The 13,347-nt window shown below is 49.0% G+C and overlaps 1 protein-coding gene across 10 annotated transcripts in view; it reads right to left on the reverse strand.

Annotated features, from left to right (window-relative positions):
• The window catches only part of CEP164 (centrosomal protein 164), an 89,736-nt gene that overhangs the window by 33,000 nt on the left and 43,389 nt on the right, over nucleotides 1–13,347 (reverse strand). For 9 of the 10 annotated variants that reach the window (XM_066372606.1, XM_066372577.1, XM_066372580.1 and 6 more), the window contains 2 exons: nucleotides 9,828–9,926; nucleotides 1,815–2,186 (listed from right to left, as the gene is read on the reverse strand). In XM_066372606.1, the coding sequence (XP_066228703.1) occupies nucleotides 1,815–2,186; nucleotides 9,828–9,926 (471 nt within the window). The remainder of the gene's footprint in view (nucleotides 1–1,814; nucleotides 2,187–9,827; nucleotides 9,927–13,347) is intronic. The other variant, XM_066372583.1, reaches the window with a different exon arrangement.

Here is a 13,347-nt window from a genome sequence, read left to right on the forward strand (position 1 = left end):
GCCACATGAAGTGCATTGAGGATGGCTAGAGAGTTGGCAGTAGGGAGGTTTGATGTTATCCTGGAAAAAAATACAGCATAAGAATATCTTCTCCATGCCCGACCTGTGGTGGCGCAGTGGATAAAGCATCGACCTGGAATGCTGAGGTCACCAGTTCAAGACCCTGGACTTGCCTGGTCAAGCACATATGAGAGGTGATGTTTCCTGCTCCTCCCGCCCTTCTCTCTCTCTCTCTCTCTCTCTCTCTCTCTCTCTCTCTCTCTCTCCCCCCTCTCTAAAAAAAAATCTTCTCCAGGAAATAGTTAAAAGTTCTTGGGCCCTGGCCGGTTGGCTCAGCGGTAGAGCGTCGGCCTGGCGTGCGGGGGACCCGGGTTCGATTCCCGGCCAGGGCACATAGGAGAAGCGCCCATTTGCTTCTCCACCCCCCTCTCCTTCCTCTCTGTCTCTCTCTTCCCCTCCCGCAGCCAAGGCTCCATTGGAGCAAAGATGGCCCGGGCGCTGGGGATGGCTCCTTGGCCTCTGCCCCAGGCGCTACAGTGGCTCTGGTCGCGGCAGAGCGACACCCCGGAGGGGCAGAGCATCGCCCCCTTGTGGGCAGAGCGTTGCCCCTGGTGGGCGTGCCGAGTGGATCCCGGTCGGGCGCATGCGGGAGTCTGTCTGACTGTCTCTCCCCGTTTCCAGCTTCAGAAAAATACAAAAAAAAAAAAAGCCTGACCTGTGGTGGCTCAGTGGGTAAAGCATTGACCTGGAACACCGAGGTCACCAGTTCAAAACCCGGGCTTGCCTGATTAAGGCACATATAGGAGCTGATGCTTCCTCCTCCTTCCCCTTCTCTCTCTCTCTTTCTCTCTCTGCCCTCTCTAAAATGAATAAAAATAAAATCTGGAAAGAGAAAAAAACCCAATCTTTTTTAAAAAAAAATGCCTGACCTGTGGTGGCGCAGTGGGATAAAGCGTTGACCTGGAACACTGAGGTTGCCAGTTCGAAACCCTGGGCTTGCCTGGTCAAGGCACATATGGGAGTTGATGCTTCCTGCTCCTCCCCCTTCTCTCTCTCTCTCCTCTCTCTCTCTCTCTCTCTCCCCTCTCTCTAAAAAAAAAAAAAAAATCAATCAATAAAAAAAATATAAAACAAAATAAAAAATTTAAAAAAAAACCCAAAACTTAAAAAAAAAAAAAAAAGGTATAAAAAGAAAAAAAAGTTCTTTAAATTAATCCCCTCACCACTACCACAGGAGGAACAGGACTAAGGGCTGAAAATTCAAAAGTGCCAAAGGCTCTCTCCACTGGGTCTCACTTCTGTCCATTTGGTCATTGGCCAGGTCTTGGGTTGGTTCAGAAAGAGCCACGAAAATCAATGCGTCACCATCTTATCAGCTAAGTGCCTGGGGCTGGCGTAGGAGTTCTCAACTGCCCTCCAGCCCCTCTCAGTGTTCTCCTCCTCTCTAGGAACTCAGATCACTGCAACTGAGACTAACCCCAAACTGAAGTCAAGAAGTACAAGGGGAAGGTAGGAAATGGGAAGCGGAAATAAGCAGAACAGAAGAACATAAATATCCCAGGAGGGGCTCAATGGAAAAGCAAATTTCTCCTCTGAATTTCCTGAGCCAGCAGGTTTAGAGTTGCGGTCAGGATTCTACCCCTGCTGAGTCTAGGCGTAAAGTACTTGTCACAGCTAAGGGTTCTGGCAGACGCTACAGCCAGGTGCAGGCCCGCAGATGAAGCTCCACCTCGGTAACAAAGATGCAGGCACAGGAACGTGCACAGGGCTGACGAGGGCTGCAGCCAGCACCTCCCTCTGGGACAGTGACTTACTTCAATGGCGTCTGAGCTGCTCTCTTTCGGGACGGAAGCCTCCTTCTTTGGCTCCTTTGCTGCCTCTTCCTTCCCCAAGTCCACCTCTCCTGCAGTTACTGGGTGCTCTGGTGCATCTTTTCTGTCGTGTTTGGAGGGCTGACTGTCCCCACGGTCCTCCAGACTCTTGGACATCACAGGATCACTCTTGTGATTCTTTTCTCTTCCTGGGAGCTGAGGGCTGGCTCCTCTCCCATGCTGCCATTGGCCGTCTGCACTGGCCAGGCTGCTGTCCTCACCTTGGCTAAACAGCTTGCCAGGAGTAGGGGGGTGGGCAGCATCTGAATCAAGAGAGACATTCTTCTCCTCATGCTGGCTTGTTCTTGGAGACTCCTGGGGAGCAGCAGATCATGTCAGAATGGAAGATTTTGGGAATTAATAAAAAGAATTTAGAGACTTGCTATAAGATAGAGTAGCCATTCCTATAGGACAATGCTCTAGTTCTGACACCAATGGTTATCAAACACCCCAAAAGCTTTTTAAAACACAGATTCCCAGCTCCACCCCAGACCTACTGAATCTGAACCTTATGGCGATTCGGATACACCCAATCTGACCCCCATCCACTGGTGGGCTTGGAAACCTCCGCATTGGACTAGGTAACTCTATCAGCACCTAATATCCTCGTATAAAGTCTGTCTCATGCCAGCCCCAATAGACGAATCAAAGACTGCACACTCAAAAGTCAGTATTTATTTACAATGATGATGATGGAGACTCACACAAGAGAAAAGTACCAACGTTGAGAATTTCTGTTTTTCATTCTAAAAGGCAGGAGGGAACAAATATCAGGAGGACACCCTTCTACAGGAGCAGTATGTGTAGCTCTCGCCCTGAAGCCTGCCCGATGCAAGCAGCCCTCCCCAGGTCCTCCGACAGAGAACATCAGCCAAGCCCCCGAGAAGCAGATGCCAAGATGAAGTTGGGTATGTAAGTGATATATGAGGGGAAGTGCTTAGGGAAGTTAAGGGAGGTAGGAGAGCCTTCAGAATACAGGTCTCAAAGCTGGGACTAGATAAAGGGAAGGAGGGCACTTGAAAAGGAAGAGCCTCGGGCCACAGCACAGCTCTGAAAAATGCTGGGCCAGCCCCTGGAGGTCCCACACAGGGCAGGAAGGGCCCTGCTCTCCATCAACCCCATCAGCAAGCACGGCCTTAACACGAGCTGCTGAGCTGCCGCAGAGCAAGGATGCAGCTGCTGGACCCTGAGGGCCCTCCACCAGGGGCTCCTAAAGGCAGAGCGGGGCAGCAGAGCGGGGCAGCAGAGCGGGCAGCAGAGCGGGGCAGCAGAGCGGGCAGCAGACCTCCACAGCTGCCACACCCACTTCTCACACACAGACGTCACTTTGACATCAGAAAAAGCAAATTTCTCCTCTGAATTTCCTGAGCCAGCAGGTTTGGAGTTGAAGACCAGGAAAAACCTGCAGAGCTGCCCAAAACAAAAAGGACACCCCAACTCTGGAAATGTGGCCAGTGATCTCTCCTGAACTCAGGCAGAGAAGCCTTCCTCCCTGAAAACATCTGTGCTGACACCTGAGCACAGATGAGTGGCAACTTCTGAGCAGGGATTTTTGAGACTTCCTGATTCCCTACCCTGGGCACTCAGACAAGTAGCCTGATGGTTAGAGTCCAAAGGTCCAAGGAGAAGCCCTAAACACAGCATACCTTGATGCCATCTGTTAAAGGATCTGTGGACCCCAAAGACATGACCATCTGCCTGCAGGTCGGACAGCCTACTGACAAGCCATCTCAAACATTGCAAGTACCATTAAGAGGCAGGAAAGCACAGCAGCTCAGAGCTCAGCTTTGGAGACAGACTATCTAGGTTCAATCTTGGCTCCACATTAGGCAAATAACTTCTCTGTGCCTCACTCTCTTCCCCTAAAAACAGGGATATAGTAAGGCCCACCTCATATGGTTATTGGGAAGATTAAATGAGTCAACATTAAGTGAATTAAAGAACTGATAACTGTACCTGGCATACCATGTGTTCCATAAGTATACTACTAATTATTATAGAATGAGACCCACACATTCATTCACTGAGACCTTCTATGTGCCAAATGCTACTTCAGTGACCCAAATATAAACAAAACATTGATCTTGCTCTCAAGAAATTCAGATAAATATGGAGAAAAGTGAAATGTCCCAGGTTGTCCTGGTCATGAGCCCTTACTGCCCAAAGCACGGAGAACTGGACACAGTGGTAATGCTGTCACCAGCCTCAAGTCTGTGCCAGGGAGGAAGCACGAAGGCAGGGCATGCTCCAGTGCTGCCCATCCTCCCAACCTCCCTAAGCCTGTAGCATGGGAGGAACGAGCCAGGACCGCTGTGCTAAGGGAAGGGGGGCATGGTGAGCTCCTCCTCCTCAGGACAGGCATCTTCCAGGTGAGGCAGCCCTCCTCATCTCAATGTCCCATCATGGCCAGCACTCAGCAGGAGCTCAAAAACTGGTCTAAGGCCCTGGCCGGTTGGCTCAGCGGTAAAGCGTCGGCCTGGCATGCGGGGGACCCGGGTTCGATTCCCGGCCAGGGCACATAGGAGAAGCGCCCATTTGCTTCTCCACCCCCACCCCCTCCTTCCTCTCTGTCTCTCTCTTCCCCTCCCACAGTCAAGGCTACATTGGAGCAAAGATGGCCCGGGCACTGGGGATGGCTCCTTCGCCTCTGCCCCAGGCGCTACAGTGGCTCTGGTCGCGGCAGAGCGACGCCCTGGAGGAGCAGAGCACCGCCCCCTGGTGGGCAGAGCATCGCCCTTGGTGGGTGTGCCGGGTGGATCCCGGTCGGGCGCATGCGGGAGTCTGTCTGACTGTCTCTCCCCGTTTCCAGCTTCAGAAAAAAAAAAAATACAAAAAAAAAAAAAAAAAACTGGTCTAAGTGCTCCAACGACTCCAAGAAGGAGGTGAAGTTTCTTCAGAGAAGTGAGGGGTATCTGGCCAGTCACACCACCTCACACAGCAAAAGCAGGGCCAATCCTCCCGGCCATGCTCGCCTCGTGATTAAATAAAGGCAGTGGACCGTGGATTAGGGGACAAAGTTCCCATGTCGTCCTATGGCCCAGCCCCTGCCTGCTCCTCATGGGTCATCTCCAGCCACACCCTGCACACATGCCCTCTCCGGCCTGGGGATAAACAGCCTGCCTTCCTGCTACTTGGCCACGCACATTCTTCAACCTCTCCCCTCCCCGCCTTGGTCCTCACAGCCTCCCAGCCTCACTTCTCTCAGGACGCCATCCCTGATCCCCGGGGCAGCTGTCCTGAGATGAGCCAGCCCAATCCCCTTTCTCCAGTCCTGTGTGACAACTGCTGATTTTCTTCTCTGTTTCCCTCACCAGGGCAGCCCCTAGTATCCTCACTGCGTGACACATAATAAGTTCTCAGCAAACACTTGACTGAATTTTTTAAAATACACTGTAAAAACTCCAGAGGCATTTGCTACACTGTGGGTAAGACGGCTTCAACCTGAATAAGCCCTCTCGCAGCCCACTCTGAAGGAAGGGAAACTGAGGACAAGTCTGGAAATGAACACTGCCACTGCACAAATAACAAGTGAATAAATAAATATGGGTGTGTTTATAAAAGGGAGATGTAACATTTATTTTACAAGGTTATACAGGGATTAGACTATATTTGTTATACTGCTTATTAAGTGAAAAATAGCTAAATAAGTATTACCTATTAACACTCAAGATGATGGAGAAACAAGTAACCTATGAAAACCAGAGGACATGGGACACAGGAAGAGCTTCCCATCCTAAAATATCAGAAAACACAGCCACCCTACAAGAAAGCCAAGCCCAGCCACTCTCAAGCTTAAATTCTTCAAAGGAAGATTTACTAACAAGGGAGCCTATCCTCTTTTGTCTACCTAAACGGTAGAATATTACAGCATGGCTAACATTCAGATAAATGAGCTTGCATTCTCTGCATCCATGACAACTGCACACAACTGCCGGAGGTATATCCTCCAGGGAAGGACCACAGAGGGAGACTGGGCATTTGTTACAGATTACCCACGAAGGGAAGGAGAGCTGGGTGAATAGAAAGCCTGTCAGACAACATGCCCTCCCCTTTCTCTGGGCCCCTGCTCCTCATCACATCTCAGCCACGGCCTGAGCCCTACCCAGGACACATACTCCAGGCCGGAGCCCCACCCAGGACGCGTACTCCAGGCCGGAGCCCCACCCAGGACGCATACTCCAGGCCGGAGCCCCACCCAGGACGCGTACTCCAGCCCGGCGTGCCATGCCTGTCTGCAGCACCGGTGCTCTATGGGGACAGGCAGGGACAGGGACTGCTCTCTCGGCACAGCTTGCTCTCGGCTCCTCTGCAGTCAGACTCCTCTGTCTCTTGTCACAGCCCTAAGCCCTTGGGCATCTCTAGGCAAATTTCTGCTACTTTTTCAAAAAAGAACTTGTCATCTGCAGGATGAGGGTGATGCAGGAAAGTGTAAGAACAATGTTGTGTTAAACATACCCCCCAAAGCCATGAGGCACCCCCGTGCTACAATCATCCTCCAGCCAGAACAGAGGCAGGGGCTCCTGAAACCCACACAGCTCAGGAAGGAGGACATGGAGGACAGGGCTGCTGAGCACGATGGCCATGGCCAGATCCTGTCCCGAGGAGACCCTCACCACGCCAACCACCAACCCATCTATTTCCCACATCGCACTGCCACCCAGCTGGTCTCAAGTCTTTGCACTTCTCCCTGGTGTTGCTAGCACTTTGCAGTCACACTGACATCATCCTCTCATTGCTAAGCCCAGCTCCCTCCCTCTCCTTTCATCAGCTGATGGGCCTTCCACAAGCAACACAGGCCACAGGCCAGCTCGCCTCCCCTCAGCCTCCCTTTCACTCACGCCCACTTTCAGTGTCCCTTTCACGAACCTATCCCTTTTGATTCTGTAATAGACTAGGCATGGGTTTAAGCTGAAGGCAGCAGAGGAGTGGAAGGAGAGAGAAAAACGCATTCTTGCCACCCTACTGCCCTCTCATGGCATCGTGAGCAAAGTGACAGCTGCTGAGGAGACAAGGTAGACAAACCACTGAAGGAGCTCTCCATGTAGGACTGCCTGCCTGGGGTGCGCAGGACAGGCGGGCACCTCGGAGGACCCAAGCTCTACAAACTGGGACAAAAGCTATTTTCAAATGGTGTGACCCAAGCAGAGGCAGCTTTGTCAACTCCTTAAACATACTCTCCCCCCCATTCATCCCCACCACTAACTTTCCCCGCCAGGAAAAGCCCTAGTTCCTGCCTGAAGTCAGAACACAGGGATTTAACACTCCACATGGCATAAGGAACTAAATCTACTGAAATGCTGGAGACAGAAGTGGGAGGTGTGCTTAACACCTCCCACTCCGGACATTTACCCCCATCACACAAGGCTGCCTATTTATACTAAAGAGGTTATACAAAATATGTTTAAGTGTCCACTCACCCAGAAAAGCACATCATCACCAAAGGGAAGCTTTTGGAAACCCAGGATGTGTCAGAGAAAAAAAACCCTTTTGTTAACACTTATCCATCGTAAAGTAGAAATGAACTGGTCCAAAGTCAAAGTTCATCACAACTGAACCACTTGGTGATCTTCAATCCACCAGCTGATAGCAGCAAACAAGTATTCACTCTACCCAGGACACAGGCAAGCCAAGGGAAGAACAGAAACTCAGCACAATCTTGCCAGGATACCCTCCCTGTCCCATCATGGTCCATCCCTTCCTTCTCCTGTTCATCTTCCCACTGTTCAGCAAGGCTTACTATGTTCCAGGCAGTGGGCCAGGTCCTAAACATACAGACATTAACAGAGTAGACAATCCTCTTAATTTGCTTGGTGTTATGGAGACTATCCTCTTTCTCCAATAGCCAGTCAGTCCTCCCAACACTCTGCTCCTAGTCAGCTCATCCTTCTGGGTTCAAACCTGAGCTCTGACTTCAGCAGAATTATAAGCTCTTATGGTACATGAGAAGACACTAAGTTGTCACTTTAGGGAAGCAAAAAGACTAAAGGCTTTGGATTTCATGAAAACAGACCAGGTCCCACTCAGAAGGAAGGGTTTCAGAGTAGACACAGATATCCAGGTTTATAGAAAGAGGGGAGACTCAGAGAAAAAATGGCACATTTGGAAGAAAGTGTCAAAGTCAGAATCAAAACACAACTGATTGTGCAGAACCAAAAAGATGGACAGTTTGTGAGGTACTAGAGAAAGTCTAACTATAAAAAGGGGCCTGCAATGGCTAGAGTTAAGTCACCTAGGAAGACCACCTATAACTCGGGGCCTGTCAGCCAACATCCACAACCTCAGCCCACCTGAGACATTACTCTGGCTCTCCAGGTAAGCTGAGGACCAAGTGAACAGAGTCAGAAATACCAGGAACATGGTAAGGGCTTATAAGGACATATTAATAAGGAAACAAATCCATGACACCAGCACTGTTGCTTTAGTGGTCAGTTTTGTGACCATTCTAATAAAACATGAGTGATCTGTTTCATTTTAAAGTGTTTCAAGTATTTAAAAGAGTTTGGTATATTAGACTGAAAAGTTTAATTAAGCTTGCAATCCATATTTAAATGTTTGGGGGAATCTGAGTTGCTGATTCACAGTTTACTAGTTATGTAAATACTTTGGGAATATTTAAAGAAATATTAATTGTTAAAAATGAATAAATTGGACACCAAAATACATATAGTAGGAAATGTTCGAGTACAAAAATTCACTGGAGTTTTTAGGTTATTATAACAATATGATGAGTGTGAGGTTTTGTCTGTTTTTTATAAAGAACATTCTGGTGGCAGTGAAAGACAGACCATGGGAAAGAGATCAGAAGCAACAGGAGTACTGGGTAGGGTATTTCCGGAATCATTCTCAACCCTATTCTGCATGTCCCAGGCCTTGTGCCTTTGCTCAAGCTGTTTGTTTGCCTAGAATATCCTTTACATCTTCTCCATGTCCAAAACTTAGCCACTCCTAAAGACCCACGTCAGATATTATCTCTTCCATCAAATTTTCCTGATCTCTAGACAAGTAATTTCTTCCCCTCAGGACTCCTCCAAACAAGGTACCTGTGCCACAGGGCCTTCACATGCGGCCCTGCTTTAGTCCCCGAAACATCCACTCCTCGATATTTACTCATCACCTACTGAACGCCAAGTACCCAGTGTCTCTCCCACTGCAAACTCCCTGAGCCAGCCCAGACCCACATTTTACCAACATTTGCATCTCCCACTGGGCCCAGCACAGGAGCCTGCTACACAACCAGCATTCAACAAATGTTCAGAATCTGGGTGATGTCACACCTAAAATTTCTGATGGCTGCCAACACCTGTCATTCAATCCAAATTTAGGAGCTGGCATGTGGGTCCTCCATGATCCAGCCCCACCTACCCCACGGTGTTAGCTCTCACTCCTCCTCCACATACATGCTATACTGCAATCAGAGGGGAAGCTACGTCTTCCTCAGACTCGCCTCAGCCCTCTGCCTCTGCCTGTGCAGCGCCCTCCCCACCACTCACCTCTGCTTGGCTAGCCCTGCCCACTGTTCTTCTTGACACACCTCAGGTGTCAGCTTCTCAATGAAGCCTTTCCTGGCCAATCCAATGGGACAGGAGACCTCTAATGTCCCCTCCCACAGCCTCTGCTTTATGTCCTTATGGCCTCACTGCAATTTACTCTGCATTCCAGTTACTTAAGTCTTACTCTGACGAGACTATAAGCTCTTAAAGGGCAGGAATCACATCTAATTTAGGCATTTTATGACCTGTAGCACCTAGCAAAGTACATTGTTTTGTAGAAACGTGAAATAAATGGTGGTTATTTGATAAATGAGTACATGAATGAATTTCTTTCCCTTCTTGCGCTTCCCTAAGCCCCAGAAATCCCACCTGGACAGGACAAGTGGTTCCCTTTCCTAACATGCATTCCATAGGGACAAAGGCTCAGGAAGCGAGAAAGACACACTAGGCTAAGTAAGGCACTTGCCTGCAGGGCCTCAGGACCTTGGGGGGCCTCCAAGTCGCCCCCCAGCACCCCAATGTCCACATACAGGTTCTTCAGAAGCTCACTTGAGTTGCAAACACTCTAAAAACAAAACAATTATGAGTGGTAAGTTGAAGGAAAATGGACAACCCAGGGAGAGGGCAGGTGGCTCTTTGTTGGTATACAGACTGGGCAACAAATGAAGCAGTGGGCTGGAAAATCAATTTTACTTGTTTTCAAAGTCGCACAGAGGGTAGCCAAAAGGTGAAAACAACCCAAGTGTCCATCAACAGATGAAAGGATAAACAGACTGTGGTCTATTCATACAGTAAGTATTATTCAGCCATAAAAAGGAATGAAGCTCCAATACATGCTACAATGTAGATGAACCATGAAAACATGGCACAGAAAAGAAACCACACATGGGATAGTGATCCAAGATGGCAGTGGAGTAGGTGGATATTCCACTCCTCTCCTCCCAGGACCAAATTGGTGTTACAATTAAATTTAAGAACAATCATCCTGAAAAACCGACTCACAACTAAATGAAGAAGAGTGTTATAACCAAGGATTCATAGAATATGACACATTAAAACTAGTAGGTGGCCCTGACTGGTTTGCTCAGTGGTAGAGCGTCGGCCTGGCGTGCAGGAGTCCTGGGTTCGATTCCCGGCCAGGGCACACAGGAGAAGCACCCATCTGCTTCTCCACCCCCCCCTCCTTCCTCTCTGTCTCTCTTCCCCTCCTGCAGCCAAGGCTCCATTGGAGCAAAGTTGGCCCGGGCACTGAGGATGGCTCTGTGGCCTCTGCCTCAGGCGCTAGAATGTCTCTGGTTGCAGCGGAGCAATGCCCCAGATGGGCAGAGCATCGCCCCCTGGTGGGCATGCCGGGTGGATCCTGGTCGGGCACATGCGGGAATCTGTCTGTTTCCCCGTTTCCAACTTCAGAAAAATACAAAAAAAAATAATTTAAAAAAAAAACTTACAGTAGGAAGGATGGAGACACAAATAGGCCCCACTCCCATGAGCTGCGGCTAAGGTTCTGGAGGTATAGCCCAGCTGTGGAAAGAATTCCCTCTGAGAAGGGAGGGGCCTGAACACCGGGCCTGGCCCTGAAGCCCAGAGCACCAGAGCCAGGAAGAGGCACCCACATAGCATTCAGGTGAAAAGCAATGAGGTTTCTGGTCAAAAAAAGTCAGGAGGCCTGACCTGTGGTGGCGCAGTGGGATAAAGCGTCGACCTGGAACCCTGAGGTTGCCGGTTCGAAACCCTGGGCTTGCCTGGTCAAGGCACATATGGGAGTTGATGCTTCCTGCTCCTCCCCCTTCTATCTCTCTCTTTCTCTCTCTCTCCCCTCTCTCTAAAAATCAATAAATAAAATATTTTTAAAAAAAAAAAGACAGGAGTCTTCAGAGACTCAGGCACCGTCTTAAAGGACCAATGCAAAAATCTCATTCCCAGCCACTTCTCCTGGGCTCTGGCAGAGGAGGGCTGACAGGACTAGAGTCACATGAGAAGAGTCTGGAGTTTGTGGCTCTGGGGAGAAACACAGGGGTACAGCCCCCAAAGTCCCAGTGCTGAGTCACTCTCCCAACCACAATGCCATCATTCTTGGGTGAAGCAGCCCCCTCTGTGTGGCATCAGCCTGGGGGGGGGGGATTTGCCCCACCCTGCAGAGAGTAGGCCTGCTGAGGGGTCAGCTCCCTTGGCCAGGGAACAGAGGTCTGGACAGACTCAGGGAGTGAGAGTAACTCAGTTGTCTGGCCTTGAGGTGGGAGCCATTCTCCCCACTTTCCCAAGAATCTGATTGGCACTTCCCCTCATGGGAGACTCAGTAGAACCATACTCAGGGTTCCAATGCTCCACCTGTCCGACTCCTAGTGGCTCTGCCCTGCTGAGGTCAGGGCAAAATCAGGGACAGACTGAGACCTGTGACTCTGGGATGGGGGCCACACTCACCATCTTCCCTGAAGCCTGACAGGCACCTCCCCTTCAGAATGGATGTACTAGCCCCACACTCCTGACTCCATCTGAGGCTGTTTCAGTGACAGAGCCTAACAGGCGGAGGCAGCCAGAGGCATATCTCAGAGTGCCTTGGGACTTTTGCTGACCTGCCCCTGGGCCCAGTGCTGGTCAAAGCTAGCCTTGGTACGCAGTTTGGTCCTTCCCATAAGCACCTAAGCCCAGCAGAGGCAGTCACAAACTGTGGACTGATTGTAGCTCCAAACAGGTTGCTGAGAGCCAGTCACAGGCAATGTGTTACATTGGCATGCACCAGGCTAGGCTCCCTCCCAAGTCCCAGAACCAACATGGCCAGCTTCAGACAACATCAGAGCAGGATCCAATTAACTTCACAAGCAGCATATCTAAAAGATCTCTCCTCAGGTTACAAACCCAGCTGAGTCAAGTTTCACTTCCTGTGGTCAGCACCTGCACAGCAGCTTTCATGCTTTGGTCCACACAGAGCCTCACAGTGAAAGACAGACCATGGGAAAGACAGTCAATCCCATGCACAATGGGCCAAGAGCAATAAACACTCAATTAGAACAGAAGGACTCACATAAGCCACACAAGGAATACACCTGGAGGACCCAACTATGGTGACTGGGAGACAGACTGGACCACTGAACCCAACAGAACACTACTATTTAAGACCACTCCCTGAAGACTGAGAAACAGCAGATCTACCTAATACATACAAACACAAAGAGGCAGCCAAAATGAGGAGAGAAAAAAAAACAGGCCCAAAGGACAAAACAGGAGAAATCTCCAGAAAAAGAGCTAACTGAAATGGAGATAAGCAATTTATCAGATATAGAATTCAAAGTAATGGTTATATGGATGCTATCACCACTTTTATTCAATATAGCACTGGAAGTCCTAGCCACAGTCATCAGAAAAGAAGAAGAAATGAAAGGCATCCAAATTGGAAAGCAAGAACTAAAACTGTCATTATTTGCAGATGACATGATATTGAATATAAAGAGTCCTAAAGATTACATCAAAAACTACTAGAACTGATAAATGAATTCAGTAAAAGGAGCAGGATACAAAACAAGTATCTAGAAATCAGTTACTTTTTAATACACTAATAATGAGCTATCAGAAAGGGAAACTAAGAAAACAATACCATTCATAATTGCTACAAATAGAATATAGTGCCTAGGAATAAATTTAACCAAGGATGTAAAAGACCTGTACTGTAGTCAGAAAATTATAATACACTGAAGAAAGAAATTGAAGATACTAATAAGTGGAAGCATATATCATGTTCATAGATAGGAAGAATTGACATCATTAAAATATCCATATTAGCCTGATCTGTGGTGGCGCAGTGGATAAAGCGTCGACCTGGAAATGCTGAGGTCGCCGGTTCGAAACCCTGGGCTTGCCTGGTCAAGGCACATATGGGAGTTGATGCTTCCAGCTCCTCCCCCCCTTCTCTCTCTCTGTCTCTCCCTCTCCTCTCTAAAAAAATGAATAAATAAATAAATAAATAATTTAAAATATCCATATTACTCAAA

This window comes from Saccopteryx leptura, chromosome 1 (genome assembly GCF_036850995.1).
Source record: "Saccopteryx leptura isolate mSacLep1 chromosome 1, mSacLep1_pri_phased_curated, whole genome shotgun sequence".
In the NCBI taxonomy this organism is placed as follows: domain Eukaryota; kingdom Metazoa; phylum Chordata; class Mammalia; order Chiroptera; family Emballonuridae; genus Saccopteryx; species Saccopteryx leptura.